The sequence below is a fragment of the Bacillus rossius genome, chromosome 1 (assembly GCF_032445375.1).
Source record: "Bacillus rossius redtenbacheri isolate Brsri chromosome 1, Brsri_v3, whole genome shotgun sequence".
NCBI lineage: Eukaryota > Metazoa > Arthropoda > Insecta > Phasmatodea > Bacillidae > Bacillus > Bacillus rossius.
This window is the reverse complement of record NC_086330.1, coordinates 162,194,489-162,220,666: the sequence shown is the minus strand read 5'-3', so window position 1 is coordinate 162,220,666 and position 26,178 is coordinate 162,194,489. Positions and strand designations below refer to the sequence as shown.

The 26,178-nt window shown below is 40.1% G+C and overlaps 1 protein-coding gene across 5 annotated transcripts in view; it reads right to left on the bottom strand.

The window, feature by feature from the left end:
• LOC134546366 (zinc finger protein ush) overlaps positions 1-26,178 on the bottom strand; it is a 598,990-nt gene that overhangs the window by 64,087 nt on the left and 508,725 nt on the right. Inside the window, exon 1 of one of the 5 annotated variants that reach the window (XM_063389162.1) lies at positions 14,402-14,902. The exons of the other annotated variants lie outside the window; for them this stretch is intronic. Coding sequence (XP_063245232.1) covers positions 14,402-14,408 — 7 coding nt within the window. The 5' untranslated portion in view covers positions 14,409-14,902. Of the gene's footprint in view, positions 1-14,401; positions 14,903-26,178 lie in introns of those variants that run through there. 5 annotated transcript variants of the gene reach the window in all.

Genomic DNA, 26,178 nt, shown 5'->3' with positions numbered 1-26,178 from the left:
CACGCTACCCTTTGTCACTCTTAAAAATACATTTTAAAAACCCAAAACGAACTGCTTGTCCGCTATCAGCGTATTATTAAATGGTTTTCGTAAACAGACGCTACTCGGATAACTTGACAGTTCTTCAAATAGCGTGGTTTCTTCTGAAGCTGTGCACACCACGAGCGTGTTGCAGCGGAGCCTTAATACTCGCCACGTTTCGGTGACCCGTGTTGCACAAGTCGCGAGCGCCGAGTCACTTGAGCACACGCATTAGAAAAAAAAAGTAGATAATCGGCATAATTGTTCTTTTGTACATTGGTCAGAGAGGCTAAAGAAGCCACGCGCTAATCAGAATACGTGGGTATCGACTCATCGTATAAAAAAATATCAAAGGATATTTCGCATATCTGACGCATGAATTGCATTGCATTGTATTTTGATTTTTTCGTTAAATATCCATTCCACAGATTCCTAGCTCAATACATATTTAAAAACTGCTACATCTGACAACCGTAGGTCTGCTGTACCCAGTTGTGCCATTGCACAGCTGTTATGTGGTACATACTCAAATTGTTTAACTTTTTTATTTTCTTTTTTTTTTGTTGGCAAACTGGTCGTCACGTAGGCTCTACTTTTTGTTACTTCCTTATGTTGATATATTTTTAAGGTAAAGTGCATTATTTTTGTTGTTTATATTGTTATGTAATAACTTCTTATTGTGAATTTTTGTGTGTGTTCTAAATAAGATGATTACGTTCAACGAATAAGACTGTTGTGAAATGCCTCAAGATTGGAAGAAATATAAAATAACTATAAACAAATTTTGAAACAATTGCGTAAAAACTTTAAACAATAATATATATAAGGTATTATGCAATCTTGGTTTAGGAACAGAGCCTGTATTCGTAAAGTATCTGCTAACAGTTTTAACATCTTGTGACGTTATCTACGATTTTCTTACAATTTTTTTTTAATGTGACTTTCACTTTCTTCTTCTTTGGTCAGCCATCGTGTGATATTATAATTTTAATTTCGGCTTTTAAATCCACTTGATTTAAGTGGTAATTCATTGCTCCGCACCGCCAACTGTTTGAGTTTTTTGCTCTATGTCCCCGGGCATCAATCTAGTTATTTATTTTTGGCCGATGTATTATTTTTTATATATATTCTTTTCTTCAAGCGGTCCTCGTATTGGTGTGAGGCATACCGGCAATGGGTCATTAAATTCCACTAAGTACTGGAATGGGAACTGAGTCTTTTTCCTTTTCGAGCGGCTTCTTGATGTCACCAAGTATTTTCAGGAAAGTTCTTTAAAAAAAAAAATATTTTCCTTTACATGCAGAATGTGTTTTACTTCATTGGAACTCTACACGGCCATCTCATCACCGAAATTCAGATTTTTTATTAAAATAAACAAACATCGTAACGATTTTTTATTGCGTGTTTTCAAAAAGAACTATTTTATAACTACTCTGTAACTACCACAGCAATGTAAACGTTGTTTTCTCTCTTTAAAGTAATTGAATTATCTATTCTAAGTTTAGTCTTTGTGGGGTCTGAAATAAAATGAATAAATAAATTGTGTTAAGGTTAAATTGTAACGAATAATACTCAGAAACTATGAATTATCTTTGGTTTGTGTGATATCTTGCTCAATGAAATACATAATGGCTTGACCTCCGCACTTATGTTTTTCTGTAAATTTGCATTAAATTGTTTTGATCAAAAGTATGTTTTAAGTATTTCCCTAATTTTATTACATTTTCTTTTGCACCTGCTGTATGGGCGACGGAGCGAGTCAATCGGCGCAGTTTTTGTACCCTGATCTTTTCTCTGCACTTCAGGTCTGGAGTGCCATCCAGCCTAAGGTTCGTAGAGCTTTTAATGTCAAACTGTTCCTTCCTTGACAAACCTAACCTAGGAGGGATAGGTGGCAGTCAGTGAGAGGTTAATATAGTAAAACGCGAATATGTATTCGCTTTAATACACTATCCTGACATTATACGTGGAACGGTACAACCATTAAGGGCCGGTTGCACCAATAACTGTTCGGATCCGAGATCGTAAGATCTTTTTTTCAGTGTGATCTCAAGTCGAATCTGAGATCCAGTGTATATTTGTTGCACCAAAGTGAACTTACGAGTTCAGACATTCGATCTCACGATATAGGTTTAGGTTGGTAAAAGATCGATTGTAAAATGAAAGCAAGTTTTCTATTGGCTACTGAATTCCGTCTAGTCACAGAGAATATTCTTTAGCATGTTTGAAGTTCTTGCTCTAAATGTTGGCATCGTGATATTTACATACAAGCCTATTTGTTTATTGATTACAAACTTGTGGTCGGTTGTGAGTTGACTGGGGTACACGCGGGTACACATGACGATGGAAAAGAAAATTTCAGTACCTAAAAAACTTTTTTCTCTGAAAAAGAAAAAATCATCCTTGTGATTTGGTACAAGAAAGGCTGGATATTTTAGAGTGTAAGAGAACTGATGGCATGTTTTGTAAGCAGAAGGAAGAAGCTTTACAAGAATTGGCATCATATTTTTAATAAAATTATGATGATAATTAACATACTTCGGGCATACTTAAAAATATATCGGCCTCAATTTCCTTTAAACTATTGTAGCTTATTAAAATATAAATTGTAAACAAAGAAGTATCATTGCGTACACGACTACAAAACACAACAAACCAAAAAAAAATACACAAGATCTCGGATCCAACTGCTCTGAACCATCAATTTCGGTGGTTCAAACAGTGGTTCACCTCAATCCTCTGTCAGAAGGTGAACTCGAATGGTGCAATCCGTTTGTGTGACAATCCTGGTTCATTACCTCGTTTGATCTCGGATCGACCAGCGATCTTCAATGGTGCAACCGGCCCTAAGACTACATACAAGCCTAATCTAAAATATATATTTTTTTTTTCGTGACGTTCCTAAACATTTGATGGAAATTATTAACTTATACAAGTATATAGGACATTACCATGCACATATGGTACTTCATTTATATTTGTTTAGAATAAAGTTAAATGCTTAGCAAATGTACGATAATTGGTCAAATTCACATATAATTAATTACACAGGTTAAAAACTTCCACTGCAGTTTAAGGAATGTTTAAAAACTATGTATTACAGTGTACGTTCGTTTTTCTATGCCTAGTTCAGCGGACTTAGACATTGGAGCGCAATTCACAAGTTCATATTTTGTAATCTGAACATAACATTAAAACCATATTTTCCAGTGACAACTGAACAGCACAAACCAAGTGGTAATCCAATACCTAGTAATTAGTCTTCTTAAATATTGTTGAAAACTTTTGTTTAAAGTATTTTTTTTTATCACAAATCGTTAACTGTAATGGGTGGAAATAACAAGGGTAGAAAGACAAGATGGCATTACATTTTTAAAATAGATATACTATCAAATACTAAACTTTGGCAGAAAAAGATTGTTGATGAAACAAACTATTACCGTAAAATAAAGGGCTAAAAATAAAAAATAAACTTTCTTAATATCAAATTCGTCGGAATTGATAAATAATCATCTTAATATTACCTTACACCTTTGTTTAAAAAAATTTATATACCATGCTTAGTTCAAGTAATGAAAAATAGTGTTTGGAGGTCAAAAATAATTGCATAGCTACCTTAGTAGGCATAATATGAAATTCGTTGAGACATTCATTGCTGGATGCGCTAAGCTGAAAACATTCAGAATATTTTCGCTGCATGGAATATGAGAAAATGTTAAATCGATCTTTTTTAAAATATTGGCGAACATATAGGCTGTTATGTAGGCTACAATATGTTAAATCGATTTTTTTTAATATTAGTTAAAATATAGGATGTTATGTAGGCCACATTAAGTTCTTAAAATGTTCCAGGAGTTTATAGAAATTTTTAAAACATTTTCAGATGAAATATGTACTTTGAAATTTACCTACGCCTGTAGGCTGTGCCGAAAGGAAATTTTTTTAATTTGAGTAAGAAGCCTCCTGATACATTTAATAAAAACTATTTACCACAACTACAACTAAGCCTTTTTCATTAAAACAAAACCACTCCAGAAGTACTGTCGTGAATTTTTCACGGAGGTAGTTCGTTCGTAACAGAAGGGCAGTTTCAGAGAAGGGGGGTGGGGGTTAAATTCTGTTCCCCGAACAATTTCACACAGTCTATATATTTCCTCCTCCCCCCTCCCCTTCTTAGCATTCTGTGTGAAAGAGGCGATAACGAAGCATGTAATCATTTGGAGATGTTAATTTCGGTGCTCCAATCCCTCTCCCGCCTGGATATCCCACTTACCCCCGGGCCAGGCTGGCGCTTATCGCGGTTTCCCATCGCCCCCTCCCCTAACCCGCCCCCAAGGGAGGGGTGGGGAGGCCGGGACCTCCCCTCTTCTCCCCTCTCCCCCTCCCCCCTCCACGACGCCCCGTCTGTTCCCGTCAGGCGTCAATCGGCGGGGCAGATGACGGGCCGGCGACCGATGACAAACTGCCTGCAAATACCAGCGAACCGCGCAGATTTTTCAAACTTTTTTTTTTTGACAAGCGTCGCCGATATCATTTTCTGCCTCAGCGATCACTTGTTTGCGCGCAGTTTATCACTCATTCGCGATTATTTTTTCGAGAATTTTGTTTTTATCATCGCCTTTTTTTCTACCTTCCTTCTCTCCCACGCATGGAATCAATTTTCCGAATACGCACCTGGAAAAAAAAGGAAAGTCATGTCAACGCCAGATTCGAGCAAGTTCCAAAGTTCCTCTGCCATTGTTTCACGTACGCGATCGAGAGAGATCCCCACAATGGCAGTCTGATTGCGGCAAATAACTAGCCCTGAATTTACTGTAGTAGAACATCACAGTTACAACCTAACATTTTTATTGTGAATTTTTTCAAGTAAACAAACTTTCCCTATGTATTCAAGACAGCAATTTGAAATTGCAGCTTCTGTTAACTTGCACTGAAAAAAGTTTTAAAGGCAGCCACAAACTAGTTTGTGTGTATAACTAAATAATTGTTTAAATATTAACAACGTGACTTATAAGTAAAAGTAAAATGTTGTAACTAAAAGATGTTTCGTACCGAAAGACGCCATCTTGGTTTCAACAGACCGATTGATTTTCAATATTTAGTTTCGTTAAAGCATAGTTTAAAATTTCATACTTATGTTTTCCCCTGTGAAGCCATTGTCATTTAATACTGGTTACTTTTGGGGGTTTACTACAAGTGTAATAATATTGCCGATTGACACTAAGTTATGGTCTTTGAAAATCTGTTAATTTGAGAGATCTGTGCCTTACCGGAGGCTAATTATCAATATTTAATGTTAAAAAAATATGAGCCAGCAGTTAAGTGATCGCCAGAGATGTTTAACTTCTAACCTCAGTAACGAGCAAATTTATGTTGTCTCATGTTGCAAATACATTTGTAATACGAAACTCGGACACAAAATTTAATGTAGAATTCTTTAAAATAATTCTGAGCGTGATAAATTTACGCAAATTGGGTTGAGCAAATTGGCTGAGCTCGTCGAACCTCGAGTCACGTGACTCCGCCGCGCGCATCTACGGCCTGCAGTCCCACTCGGCGGTACAAATCGTGTCAAAACGCCAAGCTAGAACAACATGTGACTCCCACGATCAACTCGAAACCTAGTTACACTGTGAACAATTTTTTTTTTAAATGTTACAAAGAAACCAATTAGAAAACTACACAGGTAAAAATAATTAGGGTATCAGGCAAAAAAATACAAGGGGATCCGACACACGTCATACCAAAAGAATAAAGGAATCAGACGAGATGTGTTACAAGCAGCAGTATGAGCTACAAGCAGCGACTATTGACAGGGGGCAGCATGCAACATGCCTCGCAAACAGCAGCAGGACGCAGTACTAGTCTTCGTGCAGGTGGCCACTATGCACGTGGCCATTAACAAGAGAGCACCGTGCAGCCTGTAGAAACTGGGCTGAGGAACCTCGTGGACTGGAGATGCCTTCTGCTCTCCGATGCGTGGCGACTCAGTGTGTAACCTGATAATCTGCAGCGAACGACGACCCAGCAAGGATCTGGTGTTAATCATCTAATTATTTTTGTCTGATCTCCTACTAATTTTTGTTTGATCCCCTAATTATTTAGCCAGTGTAGTTTCCAAGATATTTTCTTGTAAAACTCAAATATAACAGTGTAAATTATTAAATACATTATTCCGGGGATATATAAAACCAACGGTTTAGCTGAAGGAGCACATACTAGGGTTCCAAAAATTATGATAACCGCCACAATATGTACGTAACAAATGTTGTAAATACTACATAAATGTGTCATAAACTGTACAATGTTTTACTTGCAGCACTACAATAAAACCTCCCGGCAGCTGGGTTTCCACAATATTCCTTGCAAACAGTAGCTACTGCAAAGTTCAGCGCCATCAAAAAGTCACAAATTCTGTACGTATACAATAAACACTATCTTTTGTAAATAATTAAGAGAAAAAACAATTTTGGAAACACTGAGGGTATTAAAGTTTCGAATACTATAACAAAGCGTACGCTGTATCTCTAAGTCTTGAACACGAAAATATATCAGGTTATAATAACTGAAGTACTGTGATCGATTGTGCATGACTACAATTTGCTGTGCATGCCGGCATGAAATATTATAAGAAACTAACTTTGGTACTAAGAGAAGCGCCACAGTTCTGTAATAAAAAAAACTGCAATATTCGACCAAGCAAAAAATGTACATTCTGAGATCCATTCAATGGGGTTTTGTTTTCCTTTCTATGTTATATTTTTAGTTGATAGTTCGGTGGGTTTTTTTCGACACAATATTATGTAAAGTTAGTCGAGGTGATGAGACCTCATAAAATTATAACGGGCTCCTAGCTCCTCGAGAACGACTCGTTGCTCATGAGTTGGGATCGCGCCGGGGTGTGGAATCAGACTCGCTACCTTCACAACGTCACGCCTTAGCGAACACGGCCACCGAGAACTCTTGTCTAAATATTTGAACTACAGAGAGAAACGTGAGAAGCATAGTGTAATCTGGAGGTTTTCATTAAAATCATTTTCTAAGGCCTCATATGATCACAACTCATTGCGCATTCATCCACTGCATGAGAAAATTATATAATGTCGTAGATACAGTGATATATGTTGGGCAATTTTTTACAAACAATCCGTCGCTCGATAACCCAGCAAAAGCAAATAGGAATTGTCACGACAGTGACGTGCCAGGGGAATTTGTGCCGACTGTACCACTTCGCAGCTAAAGGTTTGCGATAGCCCGGGTTCGGCCGTAATCGCCGCGGCCAATCACGTATCCTTGCTTTTACACATACTTTTAAGTACAAAAAAGTAATAAACAGAATGCCAGGCCCATTTTTTATAGTCCATTCCCGCCTCTCCGAGAAAGCATTACTCAATCTTAATTTATTTCCGATTAATCTCTCCCAGCAGCCGCGATATGGGAGCCCGATACGCACTAATGGACGGAAATCAAGCTTCGAGTCAGGGGTGTACATCACCGCCGTGGTCCATAGGCGAAAAGGAAAAAAAAAAACTGATTAATTGTTACCATCTCGTGTCACTTAACTGCAGGTTACGGTCTTACCGCTGATACGAGCGGAAGTTAATTACCGCGCGTGTGTGCGGCGAGGCGATGTTAACCGACCGCATCCCACGGAGGAACGAGGAATACCTCTCCCGTGACGGACCTCAGCGGGTGACATGGAGGTGGGACCCCCGGGCTCTCGGCCGGACCACAAGAAACGATGCTAATGCAAAGCCATTATGGGCGGGTTGGGGTGGGACTTTCTTAAAATAATCTCGTAAATATATAGAGGACGGAGTTGGGGTTGGGGGAAAAAATAATAAAAGTCGTGACAATGATTTAGAAATGTTAAATGGAATGATAAATCAATGTCGCGCCGGCTAATATGGCGTGATGGCGATAGAGTGTTGCGATAAGGACCGCGGCGTTATGTAATGTGTTGGGAAGGGGCATAAATTGAAGGGGGGATTGGAATCTTAAATTGATCTCGGTATGTGAGAAGGTCGGAGATGATACGGGTGATAAAGATGGCTCTCTGCTCGCCGGCCATCGGAGAGGTCTGAGGCAAGGCCGGCCGCGGCAGCTCCTGCGGTCGCTGGCAACACTCCGGCGAGGACTTGAGGAAAAGCCTCGTGTGACGTCTTCCTATACCCTGCCCCCTCTCACACACCCGCCGCTACTTCTTTTGTAATTTAAATGCACGGCGCGGAGCGTGCATAATCTCATCTGATACGCCGCGCGCATTATAATATTGAATTAGTTAATACAGGAGGTGGTAGAGGGGCGGGGTTGTAGTTTGAGAACGCGCGACAATTACGCGCGCTGTTCTGAATGGGAAATGCGGCGGCTGGCTTCTCGCGGAGCAGGTATACCGGCATGCCTTGCGATGTCCGGGGTGATACGGTCTGCCGTCCTGTGATCAGCGCGTATCTGTCGCACTTCCATCACTTACCCCTGCCATCTTCCCTTCTAGAGCTTCCGGGTCTTTGCCTTACGCCCGACTATAGTGGTTATTGAAGTTTCGGTCGTTTATTTTCCTCTAGTGTTATTCATTATCGTTCTTTAGTCGCCTCCCTTAGAGACCTTACGGGGCCCGCCTAGTCAGGAGTGTATTTGTGTTGGAGACGAGGAATGATAAGTGCGACGCTCACTGGTGCTTCTAGCGCGGTATCGCCTCTGAACTCACGCTCATGCATCGGGCAACTATGAGATTTAAAAAGAAATAAAGATAAAGGCCAAATGCTGGTCCCTTGAGTGCTTTCAAGAATCTGCACAGAGTTAAAAAAATATCCTGAAAACAAGTGTTTTGGACTTTTTTCACTTTTAAAATACAGTTTAAAAACGAAATAAGGAAACATAAATACTAATACGTCCTCAGAGTATTCTTAAATACGTTTCTTAAACAGACACCACTTTGATATCTTGAAAAGTTTTCAATTCGCATGGCTTCTTCTGAAGCTCTACATATCGTATGTGTGCCCGCGTGGACGGGACATTCAAGCTACCACTGCCTCAGCTGAAAACATGTGAATGTAGGTGTAGTTTATATCTGATTACATTAGATTTATATTCCCGCGGGTTTCAACAGGTGATACTTATTTCTAGTATGTACTATATGTCAGGGCACTTTTTTTTTACTGGCCCATCAACTTTAGTAGTAACGGGATTACTTTGATTAAATGTACTTCAAATTGCAGCTAAAATTACGATGGCATATAATAAATAAACTTATAATTACGATTTGTAGGTAATCAGACTAACTCCCATTAAGATACGTTACAACTTCAGGTGGTGATTAAACATAAAAAAATTCCCACATTTTGTAGAACTTAAGCCGGAGAATTGGAATAGCAGGTTGAAGATTAAAATGCATTTATAAATTGCTTCAGCATTAGTATAGGTACATTCGAGGACATTAGTAAATAAAAGGTTCAATGAATATTCATATGTTCATCACGGCGAGGAATAAAATCTAGTTTTTTTTTAAATCGAAGCTACTTGGAACTTTATAATGACACACTATTAGTAATTTATCTTCCTCGCTATAATAAATAACCATTTATGCATATGCATAGCGTATTCTGCAGCTAAAGAAGTCCAAGATGGTATATCAGTGTTTCCACACTATTACTTTACCAATTTTCTGAAGTTTTTTTTTTTCCTGTATTTCCTGCCAACTTATTTTTTTCCCCTGTCTTATCGGTATATATGGCAAGGTAACATATATATTACATCAGGCCTACATATTAATATCAAAATACAATTCAAACAACACACATATCATGTAGAATTGATTTTATAATGAATAACTGCACAATATACATAATTTCCACAGTTATCATTTCTCAAAATTGTTATAAATTTAAGGCATTTTTTATAATAAATATATTTACCTAAAATAAATTCAAACCATATTATGAAAAAAAGTTTTACAGCTATAATTCACTTAATTATTCCCATTGGTACTTCACTAAAACATTACAAATCTAACTTTCATAGATAATTATGCAAAAGGTTTGTAATGTAAAATTTTTATTTTGTGAACGTTAAGCCACATACAAATTTTACAAGATTACTAGTGTTTAATGTAGACATAAAATAAATACCTGAAACAGGACGAGAATGATAAAATTAAAAAAAAAGTTACAAGTGTGGGAATACATGTCCAAAAGGATAGCCCAATTAATAAATGGATGTTTTATTTATTAGGTAATATTCACACTATTAATTAAATTACAACAATTTAAATGTCAGTCCACAAATTAATGAACTTTCGTAAGTGCACTTGCTACTCTCCCCGCTGGAGCTCGGCTCGACAGTGCGCACCTGGGTCCCGACACACCGCCTCGCACCACTGTCCGCCACGTCGCGACACAGCGCCCACGCTCCTGTCGCCACACACGAAGCCCGTCGCTCGTCGCCCGCTACCGCTCGCCAAGTGGTCACCCGCCCTCGCAGGTCGCTCCGCCGGTATCCTCACGAGCGGCTGTCGCCCTACACTCTGCCAAGTCCCTCCCTGGATAGGTCTGGTAGCCCTCAGAAGTGTCGCGTCGCCAAGGTCCCCCGACTCAACACTGGAAGCTGCGAGAAAAAGTGCGTCCTAGTTACGCCACTTCAAGCTAAGGCTGAACCGTTCTCTCATCTTCCAATCAGTCATAAAGTGGGAAAAGTGGGTGGGGTAACAGGACTAATTGTATTAATTAGTCCAATTAAGTAGTAACAAACTGTGACTCACACCGTGAAGTCGTCGCTTCGGCCCTACAGACCCGCGAACCGACGCGATGTGCCGTTCAAGAAAGCGGTGCCGAAACGTCTCGTTAACAGCGCCTGCACTGAAAACGGCGACCCCGAGCCGGTTCAAGTGGCATCGCTGACCACTTATCAGATCCATTACAGATGAGATAAGATGCGGGCGATTAGATAATGCCATTAGGTGCATATTTGTGTCGTAACGTACCGCGGCTTGACGCGAGTAAACCTAAGCCCAAGAATTGGAACCACGGCAATGTGTGATCAAAAATTCCGTGGCGCAATGATTTCCACATTGATCTCGGGAGCTTGAGTGGCATCATAATGGACCCTCACCAAGAATAAAACAATGAGATTATTGAAACTAACCAGAGATTACTGGCGCCCTAATTAACATACACTCGCGCACAATCTTGAAGCTATTTGCGTCAGGGCAATCGAGATTATCCTACTCTAGTGAGCGAGACACGTTAAAAAAAGAAGGGACAACGCAATGATTACCACTCCCAAATCAGTATACGCGGAGATAAAACGAAAACATGTCTCCCCTAATATATGACTGGCCATTTAGACTAAGGATATTTTTGATAAGCGAGCTGATGACTCGGTAAAGAACGCTAGACGCGAAGAATGGGTAACACGGGAAAGCGAGATATTCTACTGTCAAGTCTTACATTTCGATGAAAGAGCTAAGGATTACGATTCATTAGGAAACAAGTACAGCACTTAAATTAAAATGTCGGAACATGTATAATATACACACACATATATATATTTTTCAATTATAAACCATAAAAAACGGAACTTAGCTGATCTACCGGAATAGCACAACGCTACAGAGTACTTTTTCTTCCTAACCTAACTAAGTGTATATGTAGGAGGGGTCCGGGTTAGGGAGGGACGTAGGTGCGTCTCAGGTCGAAGCCTGTACGCCTAGTCGTTCTGGGATTAGCCATGCAGGATGGGTCGCGTGCATCGTGTGTTTTGTGCGGGGATTGGCCAGCCATGGCAGCGATTGAAGCCCCATTCTTAAATCAAGACTAAAGCTATGTTAAGTTGGGCCCAGTTGAAGCCTCCATAGACACAGGGAAAACACTTGGCACACTATAGGCATGCATAGATAGTGCAGGAGAATACTGGATACCGAGGTTGGTTCGGATGAAGAGATGACCGAGGCAGAAAAGAGTCTGGCATGGATGGAATGAGGCATTTGGACGCTAGGTCTGCGTTCATATGTTTAATCCGAGTCTGGATTTTGTAACCAGGGACGCAGGCGCCCCTAGTGGCGGGCGGCTACACTGGACCCCCCCCCCCCCCCCCCAACTCACCCTCCAGGCCATCATTCAGCATATTACAGAGTAAAACAAGGGAGCCAGAGGCATAGTGGACCGATAGTACGCGAACTCTGTTTCTGGCAGTGCCGTGGCTGTCGCCATATTGTAGTCAGTATTCTCCTCTGATGTTGAAGTCGGGCTTTAACTATTCTTGGAGACACGTTAAGTCGTGCAAACGCTTTGGAGACTACTTCTTCTTGGAGTTCCGCTACAAACAGTTTAAACAGCAGTGCACGAATTTTCTATTGATAATCGCAGTCTTATTAATTTTTTTTATCGATGCCGGTGTGTACAGTAAAATATCAACCAAAAAAAAGTTTGTTTTCAATCGTGCACACATTTTTATGAAGTCCTCAACACAACAGAAAAACGGTACAGTATGAATGCCGATTTTTCACATATATTATATGAGAGTCACTACGCTATAGGGTATTTCTTTTTTTAATTAAAATGCTAACCAATTAAATTTTGATTTTAGTTGTCTTGTTTTATGAACATTACACATTCCAAAACACAAAAAAATCTTATATGTAATTATATTTGTTAAACTACAAAAACAATAAAATTGAAAGAAAAAAAACGTAAAATTACGTAAATGAACGAAAATTATTTTGAACTTTTATAGTTTTTCTGTATAATTTTTATATCAGCACTTTAATGAATTTTTTTGTAACCGTGTTGTAGATACAATCTCTTCTATTCTTCACTATAATGTTCAGCTAAGAGCTCTATACTGTTCAGTAATGATACTCATTTGTTATTAACAACACTTTATTTCAGCGTGGTCAGAACCTTGTTGTTCTGTACCGTATACCAAAGTTCTGTTGCACCATCTACTAGCTATGTTTAGCACTATTTACATGAAACTAACAACTCATCAGACAACTGTCCCTATATTAACAGTGTAGATGGACTGTGGGCACAACAATTTTGTTCACAGAACCATACGTCCTCAGGGCACGAAAAACTGTAAATATATGGTATATTAAAAATATTTTGACCTTTCAAAGAAGTAGTCTGGCTATGTTTGTGCTTCGGCAATCAAAATAAGAAAACAAATTATAATTTGTTGAAAAGGCAATCAAAAGCCTCTATCCAACCAAGCAACACTTATTAAGTTACAATTGGTTTGATACTAGTTGACATAATTCACCTACTTAGTTCATAATAGTTTAAGATGTTTCATATCTTTACCTGTTGCGAAAAAAAACGTTACCAGAAAAAAACGTGTTATTGTTATTTTTTAACATTACTGCAGGATTTTTACTAATTTATTACTTTTGAACCACTGCTGCATTATTTATTTCGTCGTTCACACAAACTAATGACCCATCTTTGCGCTTTGAAACTTGTTCAGCTGCGTAAATACAGTGAAAAAGCCTTCCTATATGATCACACACTACACGTACAGCAAGCACTCTCAAGGCATGAGAACCTGGAAATTTCCTTTACCTTGCGTTGAAAAAAACAAGGGAATCAACGAGTGGAATAAGCGAGAAAGAAATGAAGGCCCCATAATTAATTTCTAAAGTGTTACGTACGGTGAACGTGAACATTGCTGACATTTTGTCAAGAACACATCAACGGAATAAACGAATTATTACCGCTTACTCCAGGATGAAAAATATTCACATCAACACGTAGTAGCTTAAGATACCTAGGGAAGTTATTACAGCCGAAGCCCTGATATGCTAAAAATGGGAATATTCCCTTTAACGTGAATATATTAATACATTTCAGGGAATGTTCTCTAGCATGAATACCGTTGCGTTTCGACTAGTGAATACGTATCATATTCAACGGGGTAAAAATTCAACAGATACAACCTAACGAGCTCTCGGTAAATTTGCTTCTAGAACGGAAAACGCTTTCTTTGTCGCCATTTCCTTGTCCCCTGCACGGAGCGATGAACGAAGAAAACAACTTCATGTAGTTCGTAAACAACAATTATTTAGCACTTTGCAAGTGCAGTTGGGAAATGGTTGCCACTGGTACTACTACTATTAATAACTGTAAAATTTGAGACAAGTTCCATGACACGGACCTTTGAAACTACTGCAAATCAGTATACGTTAACCAGGAGTATGCTTCAAACTGATTCATAACGGACACGGACACGGACCTTTGAAACTACTGCAAATCAGTATACGTTAACCAGGAGTATGCTTCAAACTGATTCATAACAGAGGTTTTTGACATTTTGTTGAGTCAAATGCCACGTATTCGCGGTAGTTTGCCGCAGTTCCGAGTCCAGAGAGGAACCTCACGGCACTCACCTGTCATGGGACGATCCTCGATGGAGGTCCTCTCGCGACTGCCCTGCGCTGCTCCACGGGTGTCTCGCGCGACGAGTGAGTCGGTGCTGCCCCCTCGGCTATCGCCCAAGTCTTCCGTGAATCACCCCTCCCCCCCCCGCCCGACACTTTGTCAAGCCACGTCACAGCTGCAGCTCGAACAAACACGTCACTGTCCTCCAGCGCAGTTGATGTCAGTTGACGTGTGCGTCAGAACGAGTGCATTACAAGGAGAAGAAAAACACGAACATTGACGATATTCCATTATTCCACAGAAAAATAATAATCTTCACGTTCATTCCATGAACATAGCACTCTGCTCACTTTTCTTCTATTGCACACACAGTCTTTTCCTTACACTCTGTTCACTCATTGGATATACTTTGAACACAAACAGCACCCGCACAAAACATGCTTCTGTTTTCTTTTTGCCGCGCGCACGTGTTCCGTTCCTTTGTTCCGCGCGAGAAGTCACTCGCGCTCGCGAAGCCGCGGAGCACAGACAGCGACCAAGGCATTCGTCCCGCTTATATCCTCTTATCTGCTGCTGTGTGGCCCCCACACGCTTCTCTCTCTCTCTCTCTTTTTAAGTTGAATATCTGTGGCGATGATGTTTACCAGATAACAATCACTTATCTCGGTACAAGCACACAGATATTTCCTAATCAGATAAGCTTAGTTATTTGTTGAGTGCCAGTGTTTTATACAATACTGCCAGTGGAAAATGAAAACCACACGTTAAAAAATTTACCATTTCTAAAAAAAAAAAAAAAACGCAGCATTTATGTGAGACATCTTATTCTCTCTCAGCAGCCCTTAAGAGCCTTCCACTAAAAAAAAATTGCAATGCTTATAAAATTCAAACAACCTTTATATATTTGTTTGTCGCAGTGCATTACACGTGTTATAAAATATAGCCACGTGTATGCAGTTTGGTATATAGTGAACGTATTTTTTTTGGCTGTATTAAAAACAAATAAGTTGTTAGAATGTAATAGAACAAATATTTAACTGAACATTGTTCTACACTACACATTTTTTAAGTTTGTTTTACTATTCATGTTAACATATACCAATCACAGTCTCATAAGTAGTCCAGGCTACGATATCAGCTTGGATAGTACCGCTAAACATTTGCTTATCGCAAACGAGTCACTATCATTGCAACCCGATCTGGGACAGAGATATGTATGATAATTAAAATCCACACGTAGCATAAAGCAGTGTATAAATGGATGGAATGGGGCTGACACTCACAGAAGCATGCTGCCATACCCGGCCAGCCTGGAGAATGCATGAGGTGAGATGGGGTATGAAGCAACTACGGAATGAACTGGTGGGGGAAACTGGAGCACTCCGAGAAAAACCAGGTTCAACCCCGCCTGGATTCGAATATCGGTCGCCTTGGTAGGAGGCGAGTGTTCTGACCTCTCAACCACCGCGCCTCTTGTCTTCAGTAGTATTCACACTTAAATAAAACGTGGCTCTACGTCTTACGTCTCGGTAACGAGGTGATCCAAGACAGAACACTCATCAACATGGCGGATTTAGAGAGCGGCAGAGGGCACGTGACCTCCACCTCCATAAAAATATATGTTCAAGTAGATAACATTTCCACACTTTTCAGTCCTTTCCTATGATTTATTTCGTTACAATTCATGCATTTAATCATTGAAATTAGTTTCTATTAAAGTACACTTATTTCGTTATAAATGGTTTCTTTGATGCTTTTTGATTTTTTTTACTTCATTTAACTTATTTAAGTACATTTGGATATGAATCATTTCATTTATATTGTATCCAATGATTTTTTTTGGTATATTAGTTTCCCAACTCATTTCGTTATATGTGGATTTATATCATTTCCATTGGTTTCGTTTAAGATTATTTCGGTTCCTTCACATTATAATGTTCAAGTAGATAACATTTACACACATTTGAGTCGTTTCCTTGATTTATTTCGTTATAATTCATGCATTTGATCATTGGAATTCGTTTCTATTTAAGTACACTTATTTCGTTATAAATGGGTTCTTTTGATGCTTTTTGAGGTTTTTCTACTTCATTTAACTTATTATAATATATAATATAGGGTAAAATATACACTGGATAATACGACTTCTGAAGTAATAAACAGGTTTTTAACTAGGTTGAGACTACCGGTGCCACCCCTCCCCCAGAAGTAAATCCTTGATCCACCCCTACTCATCAACACAAGATGGAAGGAACCGGAATGAAAAGGAGGAAAGGGGAGATCGAGGACGACCCGTGATGAACAACCATGACAGCATTTGTCTAGAGTGATTTTGGATGACCGTGGAAAACAGCAGTAAAGATTACCGGATCGGTAGGCGCTGCCAAGTCAGGGGTGTATCTGTGTTAGTGAGGCGGGATGATAGGTGCGGCGCTCGCTGGCCGGCACGCAGTTTTCTCGTTGTGCATAAGGCAACTATGACATTTAAAAGGTAAACATAAAATGATACGGCGGAGAAATGAAGATAAAGGTGCAATGCAAGTCCCGTAATTGTTTTCAAGAATATTCACCGGTTGTTCCAAGCCTAAAAAATTACTCTGGGAATACACGTTTTAGTAATTTTTAAAAATCTTCTAAAAAATACAGTTTGAAAACTAAATCCCTCAGCGAATCCTTAAAATGCTTTTCGTAAACAGACAGCACTCTGGTAGCGGGAGCAGTTTTCAAATCGCGTGGTTTCTCCTGAAAAGGCAAGGACCTAAGAGGTGTGTGGATGGGCTGCCCGCACAGGGGAGCGGGGAGAGGTGTGTGTGGTGGAAGGAGGTGGAGGAGGGGGGGAGGGAGGTAGCCGGTGGTGCTGGGGGCGTGCCAGGCAGAGGCGCGGCGGCCGGTAGCCGCGCCATTAACAATTCTGGTCCGCCGCCCGCTCACTGTTATTAGCGGGCCCACGGGCGACAAGGACCTGCGCCTTGTGCCGTCCCCTGCCTGCCCTCCCCGCGTCGTAACAGCGGCGGCCGCCACTGCAGCCCGCCGCCCACTGCGCCACACTCTTCCTCGGCCTTCACACGGCGCAGTGTTCCTCGTCTCGACTCTGACGAGTCTTAAAAACAAGGCCGTACGCTTGGAATTTGGAAGAATTTCCCTCCCCCAGCCGAAATACTAAAAAATTATTTTATTCTCTACAAAATTTGAAAACATTTGGAAAGCATGCAGTAGAAAATTTGTTTCCATCTCTCTTATCCCTCCCTTCGCTAAAGGCTGCCACTAAAATTCTGTCAACAGTCTTCATAAATATCTCCATGTGGTTGTCAGTGTTTGAAAACATACACCACATGTTGCTTCGCAAGTGACAGATGGGTCAGTTGTACCGCTGGTCTGTGAGGAATTGACAAGACTGGCACAAGTTCAATCCTTGGCACTGTGTGAGTTAAGTCATGAGTAATGTCAAAGACGGTCTAATAGGCTTCACTACTCGCAGGTCATTGCTTAATTTTTGATTGGTCGTTGAATAATCGATTAATACCTGCAGTACGAAATTCTTAAATCTCAATCCAAAAATTTAATTTCAAACAAAAATTATGCTCAGTTTAAACACATTGAGAACATCTCTGATTCCATAATAAGAAAATAAGCGTGCCTACTGTCAACTCGCTGACCTGTAGTGACCACACACAAAAACCTACGACTTCTTTCTGCCAACAAATAGCTAGAAAACGCACGCATGTAATCGCGGCTTATAGATGCTTGGCTAATATAAGTCTAGTTGATTAAATGAAACTACTTTGCCTAATGTGCAAAGGCCTGCAAAATTCACTTTAGGATGAACTCCATACACTTTTACACATACAGTAAGTGTGTATTCTTAAGGGCATGCATTTCGAGATTTGCTGTGTATTAAATACACTGTAGCGTCTCAGTGTTTTGTGATCAGTTGATTTTCTCTCAGCCGCATGTCTACTGTAGACCACACGCGAATCACAGCTGTTTTTTTTTTTGCGAAAGCAAACTTGTCTTGAATGGCCCGGCCGGATAAGGCAATGCTTATTTTAATACAATTCCTTGTTTAAAGCCGCGAGTTTAGTATTTTTTTAAGACTTTCTTTTCCACTTTTATCGCTTTTATATAGTTTAAATTTCACTCCGCAATTCGAATAATTCGATAGTCGACGTAGTTGCTCCAGCAACGTATTCTAGCGGCGGATGTGGAAACTAAGTGTGATTCGCTTCCAGAAATTTAGTTTATGACACAAATATTTATCACGCTCGGAAATATTTTCAAGAATTCTACGTTAAATTTCGTATCCGAGTTTCGTATTATAAATGTATTTGCAACATGGAGACATCATGTATTAACTCGTTACCGAGGTTAAGTATTACACATCTCTGATGAGTACTAAAACACTCGCTCACAGACTAATTGAATGTTGTAATGTTCTTAATGTTTTCTTTTCCTGAGAGACGAACATATATAGTCCCATCAGAATGCTGTTCAAGTTTATAATGACAATCTTTCCAGCCTCGTTCCAAATAATATTGTACATCTTACAGGTCCCTACAAATATGGTGAGGCGGAATGTAAGTGCGATACTCGCCGGTCTTTCTAGTGCGGTGTCGCCTCTATGCGCAAGGCTGTGGACTGACGTGCAGTTTTTACGTCGTGCAAAGAGTAACTATGAGATGTGAGTGGTTACCGTAACATTTTCTGGAGTATAAATGAAGATGTTTTATTGGTACAATACATTTAAGTGCTTTCAAGAATCTCTACCGGGAGTTTCAAGCCTAAAAATTATTCTGGACACAAGCGTTTCAGCTATTTCCACTCTGCTCAAATTAAAGATTAAAAAACGAAATCCGTAAAGAGAACTGCTAATCCCATCAGAGCGTGTTCTTGAGTTTTTGTTTTCCGTTAACAGACCACATCCGGATATCTGAAGTAGTTTTCGAATCACGTTTTTCCCCCCTAAAGCTCTACGTGTGTGCGCGCTATGCAGTTATAAACTTACAGTCGATGCACCTGACAGCGACCATCGGGACACACTCGGCGCTGTCGAGGTCGTGTTGCGGCCATGCGCTATCTTCTCCCGCGTTCACTAATGCCGCTTCGCCCGGCAATCACCGGTGACGTCACGGCTTACACGCGCTCGGTTGATTCACCGGTCCCCAACACGTCACGATTGCAACTGGACTATCTTTACTTTTTTGCCAACGAAAATTTTTTCGGCAGTACCAAACAAAACTATCTCAACAGCCGCACGATAAGTAGAACTCGGCTGACGTTATATATTAGCGAGGAGTCATTTTCAGGAGCGAATGTAGAATTTCATTTGGGACATGTTTTCTTTCGAATTCCTTCCTTTTTTTTTTTTTGTGGAAATTATTTTTTTTTTGGGAGGGGGGGGATTTCGAGGGGCGTGAGTATAAACCCGCCCCCAACCATTTTCTCCCTGCGTAAGCCCCTGAGAATGGTAATTCATTTCAACGTCACCCGACCAAGCCGTAACGGCAAAATGGCATAGTGTTCTATCACAAAGACTACTGTATTTCGTATGTATTGTAAAATTTAAAACATCCATGGATAGTTTACATCGCCTTATAGCGTATCGCCGATGAATATTGTGTGAAAGACAAACCTGCCACTGATAGTGCCCCCTACTGTATTACGATAGACGATAAGACGTCTTATCTCGAGCAAGGTAAACTAACCTGTAATGACTGCAACCACACTACCTCAACAGACAACAACAAGGGTTATTTATTGATTAAGAGCCAAATATTTACAAACTCACTGGGTTAATCTTGTGAATCGTGTTAGATAAGATGGGTGAACAAATGTTATTTTAGTTTCTAACTAACAAATAACATCCTTCGTCTGATGCAAGCGTACTTACAGAGAAGTTTTTACGGAGTAAAATAATCCCGTAAGTGTGTCTGTCATACATACCGTATTCAGAATTCATGTTCAGTAAGACTTGTAAAGTACACTTAACTTTAATACAAAATACAATTTTACACAGCATCATCTTTTGAAATAACGATAGGATGACAGCGCCGCTAGCAGTAAAATAATTAATATATTAGTTCTTAACAGAGTTGCCTCTTAAACAACCTGAATACGAATTACAAGAAATACACACAACTGCACAAATAGTAGAATTCATCTCATAATTTAGACATTCGTCGAAACACAACGTTGCTTGTCATCGAACTTGGTACTATTTCCAAACAATTATCATCCAGATAAGTAGCTATGTTATTCCAATGTTAAGCTTTTACTTCTCCCAAGTAATGCTTGGCAAAGTATTTTTTTTTTAAAGAATAACCAGTTGAACAATAATTTCTCACCGAGTTTTCTAATCCAATTCAACTAACTTATACATTTATGCAATTTTATCATTTGAAAAATTCAGTTCAGTAGTCTTCAGAAATAGGGAAAGCATTCCCACTTATGCCCTTTCAAGCTCAACAGGCCAAAATATGTCTTTTTGGGCTGTGTGGATGCGTTCCGAAGGAGAAAAAAAATTGTATTGACACCATTTCATTGCCGTTGTTTTCTTAAATTATTTGCCCTGCCATCAAGTTTTTTAAAAGTGAAACTTCTTTACAGCCAGTAGGACAAGTCTAGGTCATGACGTCATCAGAGTGTAACTAAAAGTAGTGAAACGAAACAAAGTGTAGTGCTCAGAGCATTACGGAAAGTGTAACAATCAGGAAGGTAGTGGTGTAATTGCATTGCTAATTGGTGCCACGTTTGTTTCACTTGCACTTCTACGGCGAGATAGAGCAATCGGATATGGCGAGGCTTTGCGGCTGCGGATAAGTCAATTGCAAATTACACACATTATTCTGAAGGCTCTCAAAACTACTAAAAATTGTATTTTCAGTTAATTTGAAGAAAAAAAAAAATATTAATATTAATTTGAAAAAGAGTATCTGTAATTTTACTGTGCTAGTATTAACACTAATGCATCTCAAATCGCGTCTTTGTATCATGTTGTTACGAGCATACAAGAGGCAAAGCCACGAGGCAGGCCAGCGGCCCGGATAGCCAGCCAGCGCGTCTCCTGCGTGCAGGGAGCGTCTATTAGCGCTACACGCCTCGTCCTATTAGCAAAGGAGCCTCGCTACCCCCTCAATGCTTTATCATTGAGACCACGAGAAATCTCTGCGGCTCTGGAGGGTTCGGCGAGTTCCCAGAGCCCCGCTTGCGTGAAGTGGCGTAACTAGTACGCCACTGTTCTGGGTGCTTCGGGTGTCAATCCAACCCTGATGAAGCGACAATTCTAAAAGGCGCGAGACCATTCCAGACGAGACTGAATGGTATAAAAACGGCGACGCCGGCCTCCGAGGCCGCGAAGTGAAGAGGACGAGTGATTCCTTGGTGAGCGAACGCGGGCGACGAGTGACGGGCTTCGTATGCTCAGACTGATGCATCGGGAACTGAAACATTCGGGACTGTGGCGGGGGTGCGGTGGACGAGTGAGCAATGCGAGGCAGTGTGTCGGACACAGGTGCGCGGTAAGAAATTTGCAGTAGAGAGCCACTGTCGAGCCCAGCTCTAGTGGGGAGAGTGGATTGTGAAATTTGTTAAAGAGTGATAAATTTGTGGATGGACAGTTTAATTGTTATAACTTAATAGTGTAGTTATATAGTAGTAAATAAAACTGTGGTTAATTAATTGGGCTACCCTTATCGAACCTGCTTTCCCACTCGCAACAATATTTTAGTAAACTAGTTTCTCGCCGAAAACACAGATGGCAGGTGCAGTACCACTGTCTGCAGCGTTGCTAACGAGCTGTCGTGGAACTACTTCATTCTCTTTGAAAATAAGTTAAATAACGAAGAATAAATAAATAAAACAAGGAACGACCTTTTGCTATAGACCCTGATTTTTTTTGGACCATTAAATGTTGATGCTAATTACGTGCGGGACGTCATGCAGAAGGGCGAAGGAGATGGGAAGGGATGGTGGGCGGGCCCTAGGACGTTAACACGGCGGCTGATTGGGGGGAGTGTGCGTGCGTGTGTTCGCGCCGTGTATTCATTACCTTCAGATTGTTTGACATCGCGCCTCGCTTGACGAGTCAATAAATAAAATAATAACCCCGCGTCGGCTGTCCCCTCCCGCCGCCCCTGCGGATGGACTCCTCCGGCCGAACCCACCCCTCGTGGCGATGGCGCGGAGATGATAAGGGGTTGCCGTGATGGACAGTCCCACGCGCGCCAACAAGAACACGAGCTCCGAGAACAAGAAGAAGGGGGAGAAGACGAAGGAAGGTTTGCGTCACACCCACGTTTGTGACTGGGCGAGAGAACCTCAGATGGTTATCGCGCGTCAAGGGAGCGAATGGGGGGAGAGAAGGGCAAGAGCTACTCCCCGGCGAGAACACAGCCGGAGCTGACAGTCGGGACACTCGCGGAGAAAGGAGTGGGAAAGAGTAGGAGGATTACGAAATTGCCACTCGGCAGGAAGTTCTCTTCGGCTGCGGGAAGTCTCTCCCGCGGACAAAAAAGAAAATTAGAGAAGTCGGTCCGCCAGCAGACGGCTTCGAATCGCTTTGCTATGAGCATGCAAGACTCGCGTAGCAAACAAAATTCATTATATCAATTTCAAGGATGCGGTATCCTTAATTGTTATGCTTCTAATATTTTGTGTTTTTTTCACTAACACTGACTGATAGACAACGCAAAGGTTAAACTGGTGGGTCTAGAAACATAAATTTTTGCATAGGAGTTCCTTATATTACGTAGGTGCACCGAGGCACTACAAGTTTGTATCTGTTTCAAAAGCCCCATTTATATGCTCCTCATGTGCAAAAACACGAAAAATTGAAGCAACATAATTAATTTTTTTACTGCGTCAAGGCACGGTCTTAGAATATTGATAATTCTAAGGCCTCATTCTCTAATTTTTAACACGATACCTCTCCTGAATTTGTTGTTGTCACTAATATTTTCCAACAGATATTCACTGAGTTTATGTAATATAATGGCCATAAACTCCCTCAAGTCTTCGTTATTATTATTATTATTATTATCATCATCATCATCATCATTGGCACGTCTTTTTAATTTAAACACCACACTTAGTGAATATCCTTTTAAAATGTGTGTGACAAAATAATGCAAGAAAAGTGCGGTGTTGAATTTACAAAAATAGTTCTTAAATAATAGTAAGGACAAGAAAATGCAGGGGGGAAAAAATCAACATGGTGAGTGAGACCGAGTTGGATTGTATGCCTAGTTTGTTTACGTCTGTTAGCGATTCATACGTGTATTGTGTTTTGCTTTATGTTTTTATTTCACGTGTGTTTGGGTACTTTTAAGTTATAATTATTATCTTGTACTATAATTAGCTTGTATAGAACCCTTTTATATTATTAATTAATCCGAATTGAATACGTTGGCACACGTTTTTTTTTTTTTTTTTTTTTTTTTGCGGAACAAATTGAAATCAGCGGTTTTCTTGTGATTGGCGACCGTTTGCACAGAAGCCTTTGCCCTATTTTGACCGAGCCAATCAGGACTCTTGTGCTGTTGTTCGTGCACCCACAGCAGACACGTGTCTGAGAGAAGCTCAACCAGTCACTCAACATAGACGATGCTACAGTGTTACAACAGACAGCGAGTCTCGAAATTTCTCGTTGGGGGAAAAAACACACACACACACACAAAGACTTGCTCCTAGGAAAGTTATTGTTAGCGAATGGATAAGTTGGAGATTAATAATGGCCTGTCAGGTGGACTTCAAAACACTATGCACACAAGGTCGGTGTTTCATCTGGCTTGGGCGTGATTCAGGCTAAAGTCACGGCTTTACAGTTCAAGTTGCGAGCCAACTGTGAGAGGAGCGTAAAAATGTAAACATTTGAATTTTAGCCCATCGCGAAAAAAACATGATTGGACTGCAATAAGATATGAATGCGCTATAGACTATTCCGTTTTTATTGGCGGCCGTCTGCAGGAGAAGCCATTGTCCTATTTGGCCGGGCCATTCAGGAAGCGTTTGCCTCCGCAATGGATGGCTGTGATTGGTCTGCTGACAGCAGACATGCGCCTGAAATAAAACCAGCCAACCACAAAACACACAGCTGGTATGGAAATATTTTCGCGAAAAAATACATCGCCCTATCTAAAGGTAGATGTATTTCCCGTCCTAATACCGCATACAGTGTTTCACGTGTGTTAACATTTGTTTCACTGCATGGATGTAAGAGCGTGGCTGAACTACCTTAATTTTTCCTGAACTGATACATCCGACATCAATCAACGCATGGAGCAAAGACGGGACTCACTTATAAGGGAAAACGGGAGCAGCGCGAGACAAAACCCACCTGCTCACGGTAACGTCCGCCATGTTTACCACAGTTGCGGAAAAAAAATCCTGGTTTGATTCGGTCGGGGAGTCGATCTTCGGTCATCTTTCAACGCAGCGCTCAGTCAAGTCCGAGAATTGATGCATGCCAAAAACTTTTTTTTTTAAATAAGACATTATATATATATATATATAAAACTTACCAAACGTAAAACAAAAACTATTTATTTCCCAGCGTTCTCACGAGGGCACCTTGGGCACACATTCGACATCTTGGCACACTCGCGTTCCACCTGTTCTAGGGCGAATCCAGCTCGGGAGATAGAGGCAGCGGGTGCCTTAATTTCCTCGTCACGTGGCCTGATACGTACGTAGACTACACGCATTGTTTCTGAATTGTTATCGAATCAGATCATCATTTAAGAGCACACATGGAAAAAAAAATTAAACCAAGTATTCAATTTTTCCATTGCTTAAGAGTGTGGACTGTTTTCTGAGTTAATTTTTTTTAAGTGTTGACGTCTTTGTTTTTTTATTGAATGTTTATTTTTATTTGTAATTATTTTTTGTTTAAATCTGTGTTTAATTGTATGACAAGGCTTTGTACGCCTTATCTTCGCCACATGTACAAAATAATAATGAATAAATAATCCTGTTCATTTTATAACGTAAATATTATTCATCCAAATTTTAACAACTCTAAAGCAAATTTATTGTTTTTATTATTGATCTGTTGTACTTTAAAGATAAAAAAGTAACTAGCAAAACAATCGTCAAAATTTAAGTAGGCCTACATATTTTGCTTAAAATAGTTCCTTTAGATATTTTATTTTTTTTTTTTTAATTTTCTGGGGGGCCCAAGAACCTCCCCAAGTTATCTCTGGGTGCTATTGCATAAACACCCCCCCCCCCCCCCCAGAAACCCATTTTTTCCCCTTCTCATCAAGAGACCCCACGATAAGGCTATTCTTTAAAATATGACTGCACTGAAATGTACGTGGCCCAGGCCCCAATAAGTCTAGAGCAAATTATCCACAATTATCCACTTAAAAAAAAAATACAACTTAATTTACCAATCTCTAAATAGTATTAAAAAAAGTCGCTATTCGCGTCTGTCTGTTAACTTACTTTTTCTAAACTACAAAAAGGATTTTGATGCGGTTTCCATGATCATTTAGATAATTTCTTTCGGAAGGTTTGTGGGTGTATTACATTCATATTAAATTTAAAGACAGTAGAGAAATCTCGATGTTTTAGAATCACGTCGTAAAATGACGCTTTTATGGTGCTTACATGGCCTACGCTGACCTATACAAGACTTACACATCAAATTAATGTAGTACATAATTGAAAGACTTAAAAAGTTCTAAAGAAAAATCTACACGAAATCTGTTTGTGTTGACTCAGAGAAAAAAGCTGTCAAAATTGTTTACAAAGAAATTCTTTAGAGATGGGCAGTACGTGTTAGTATGTA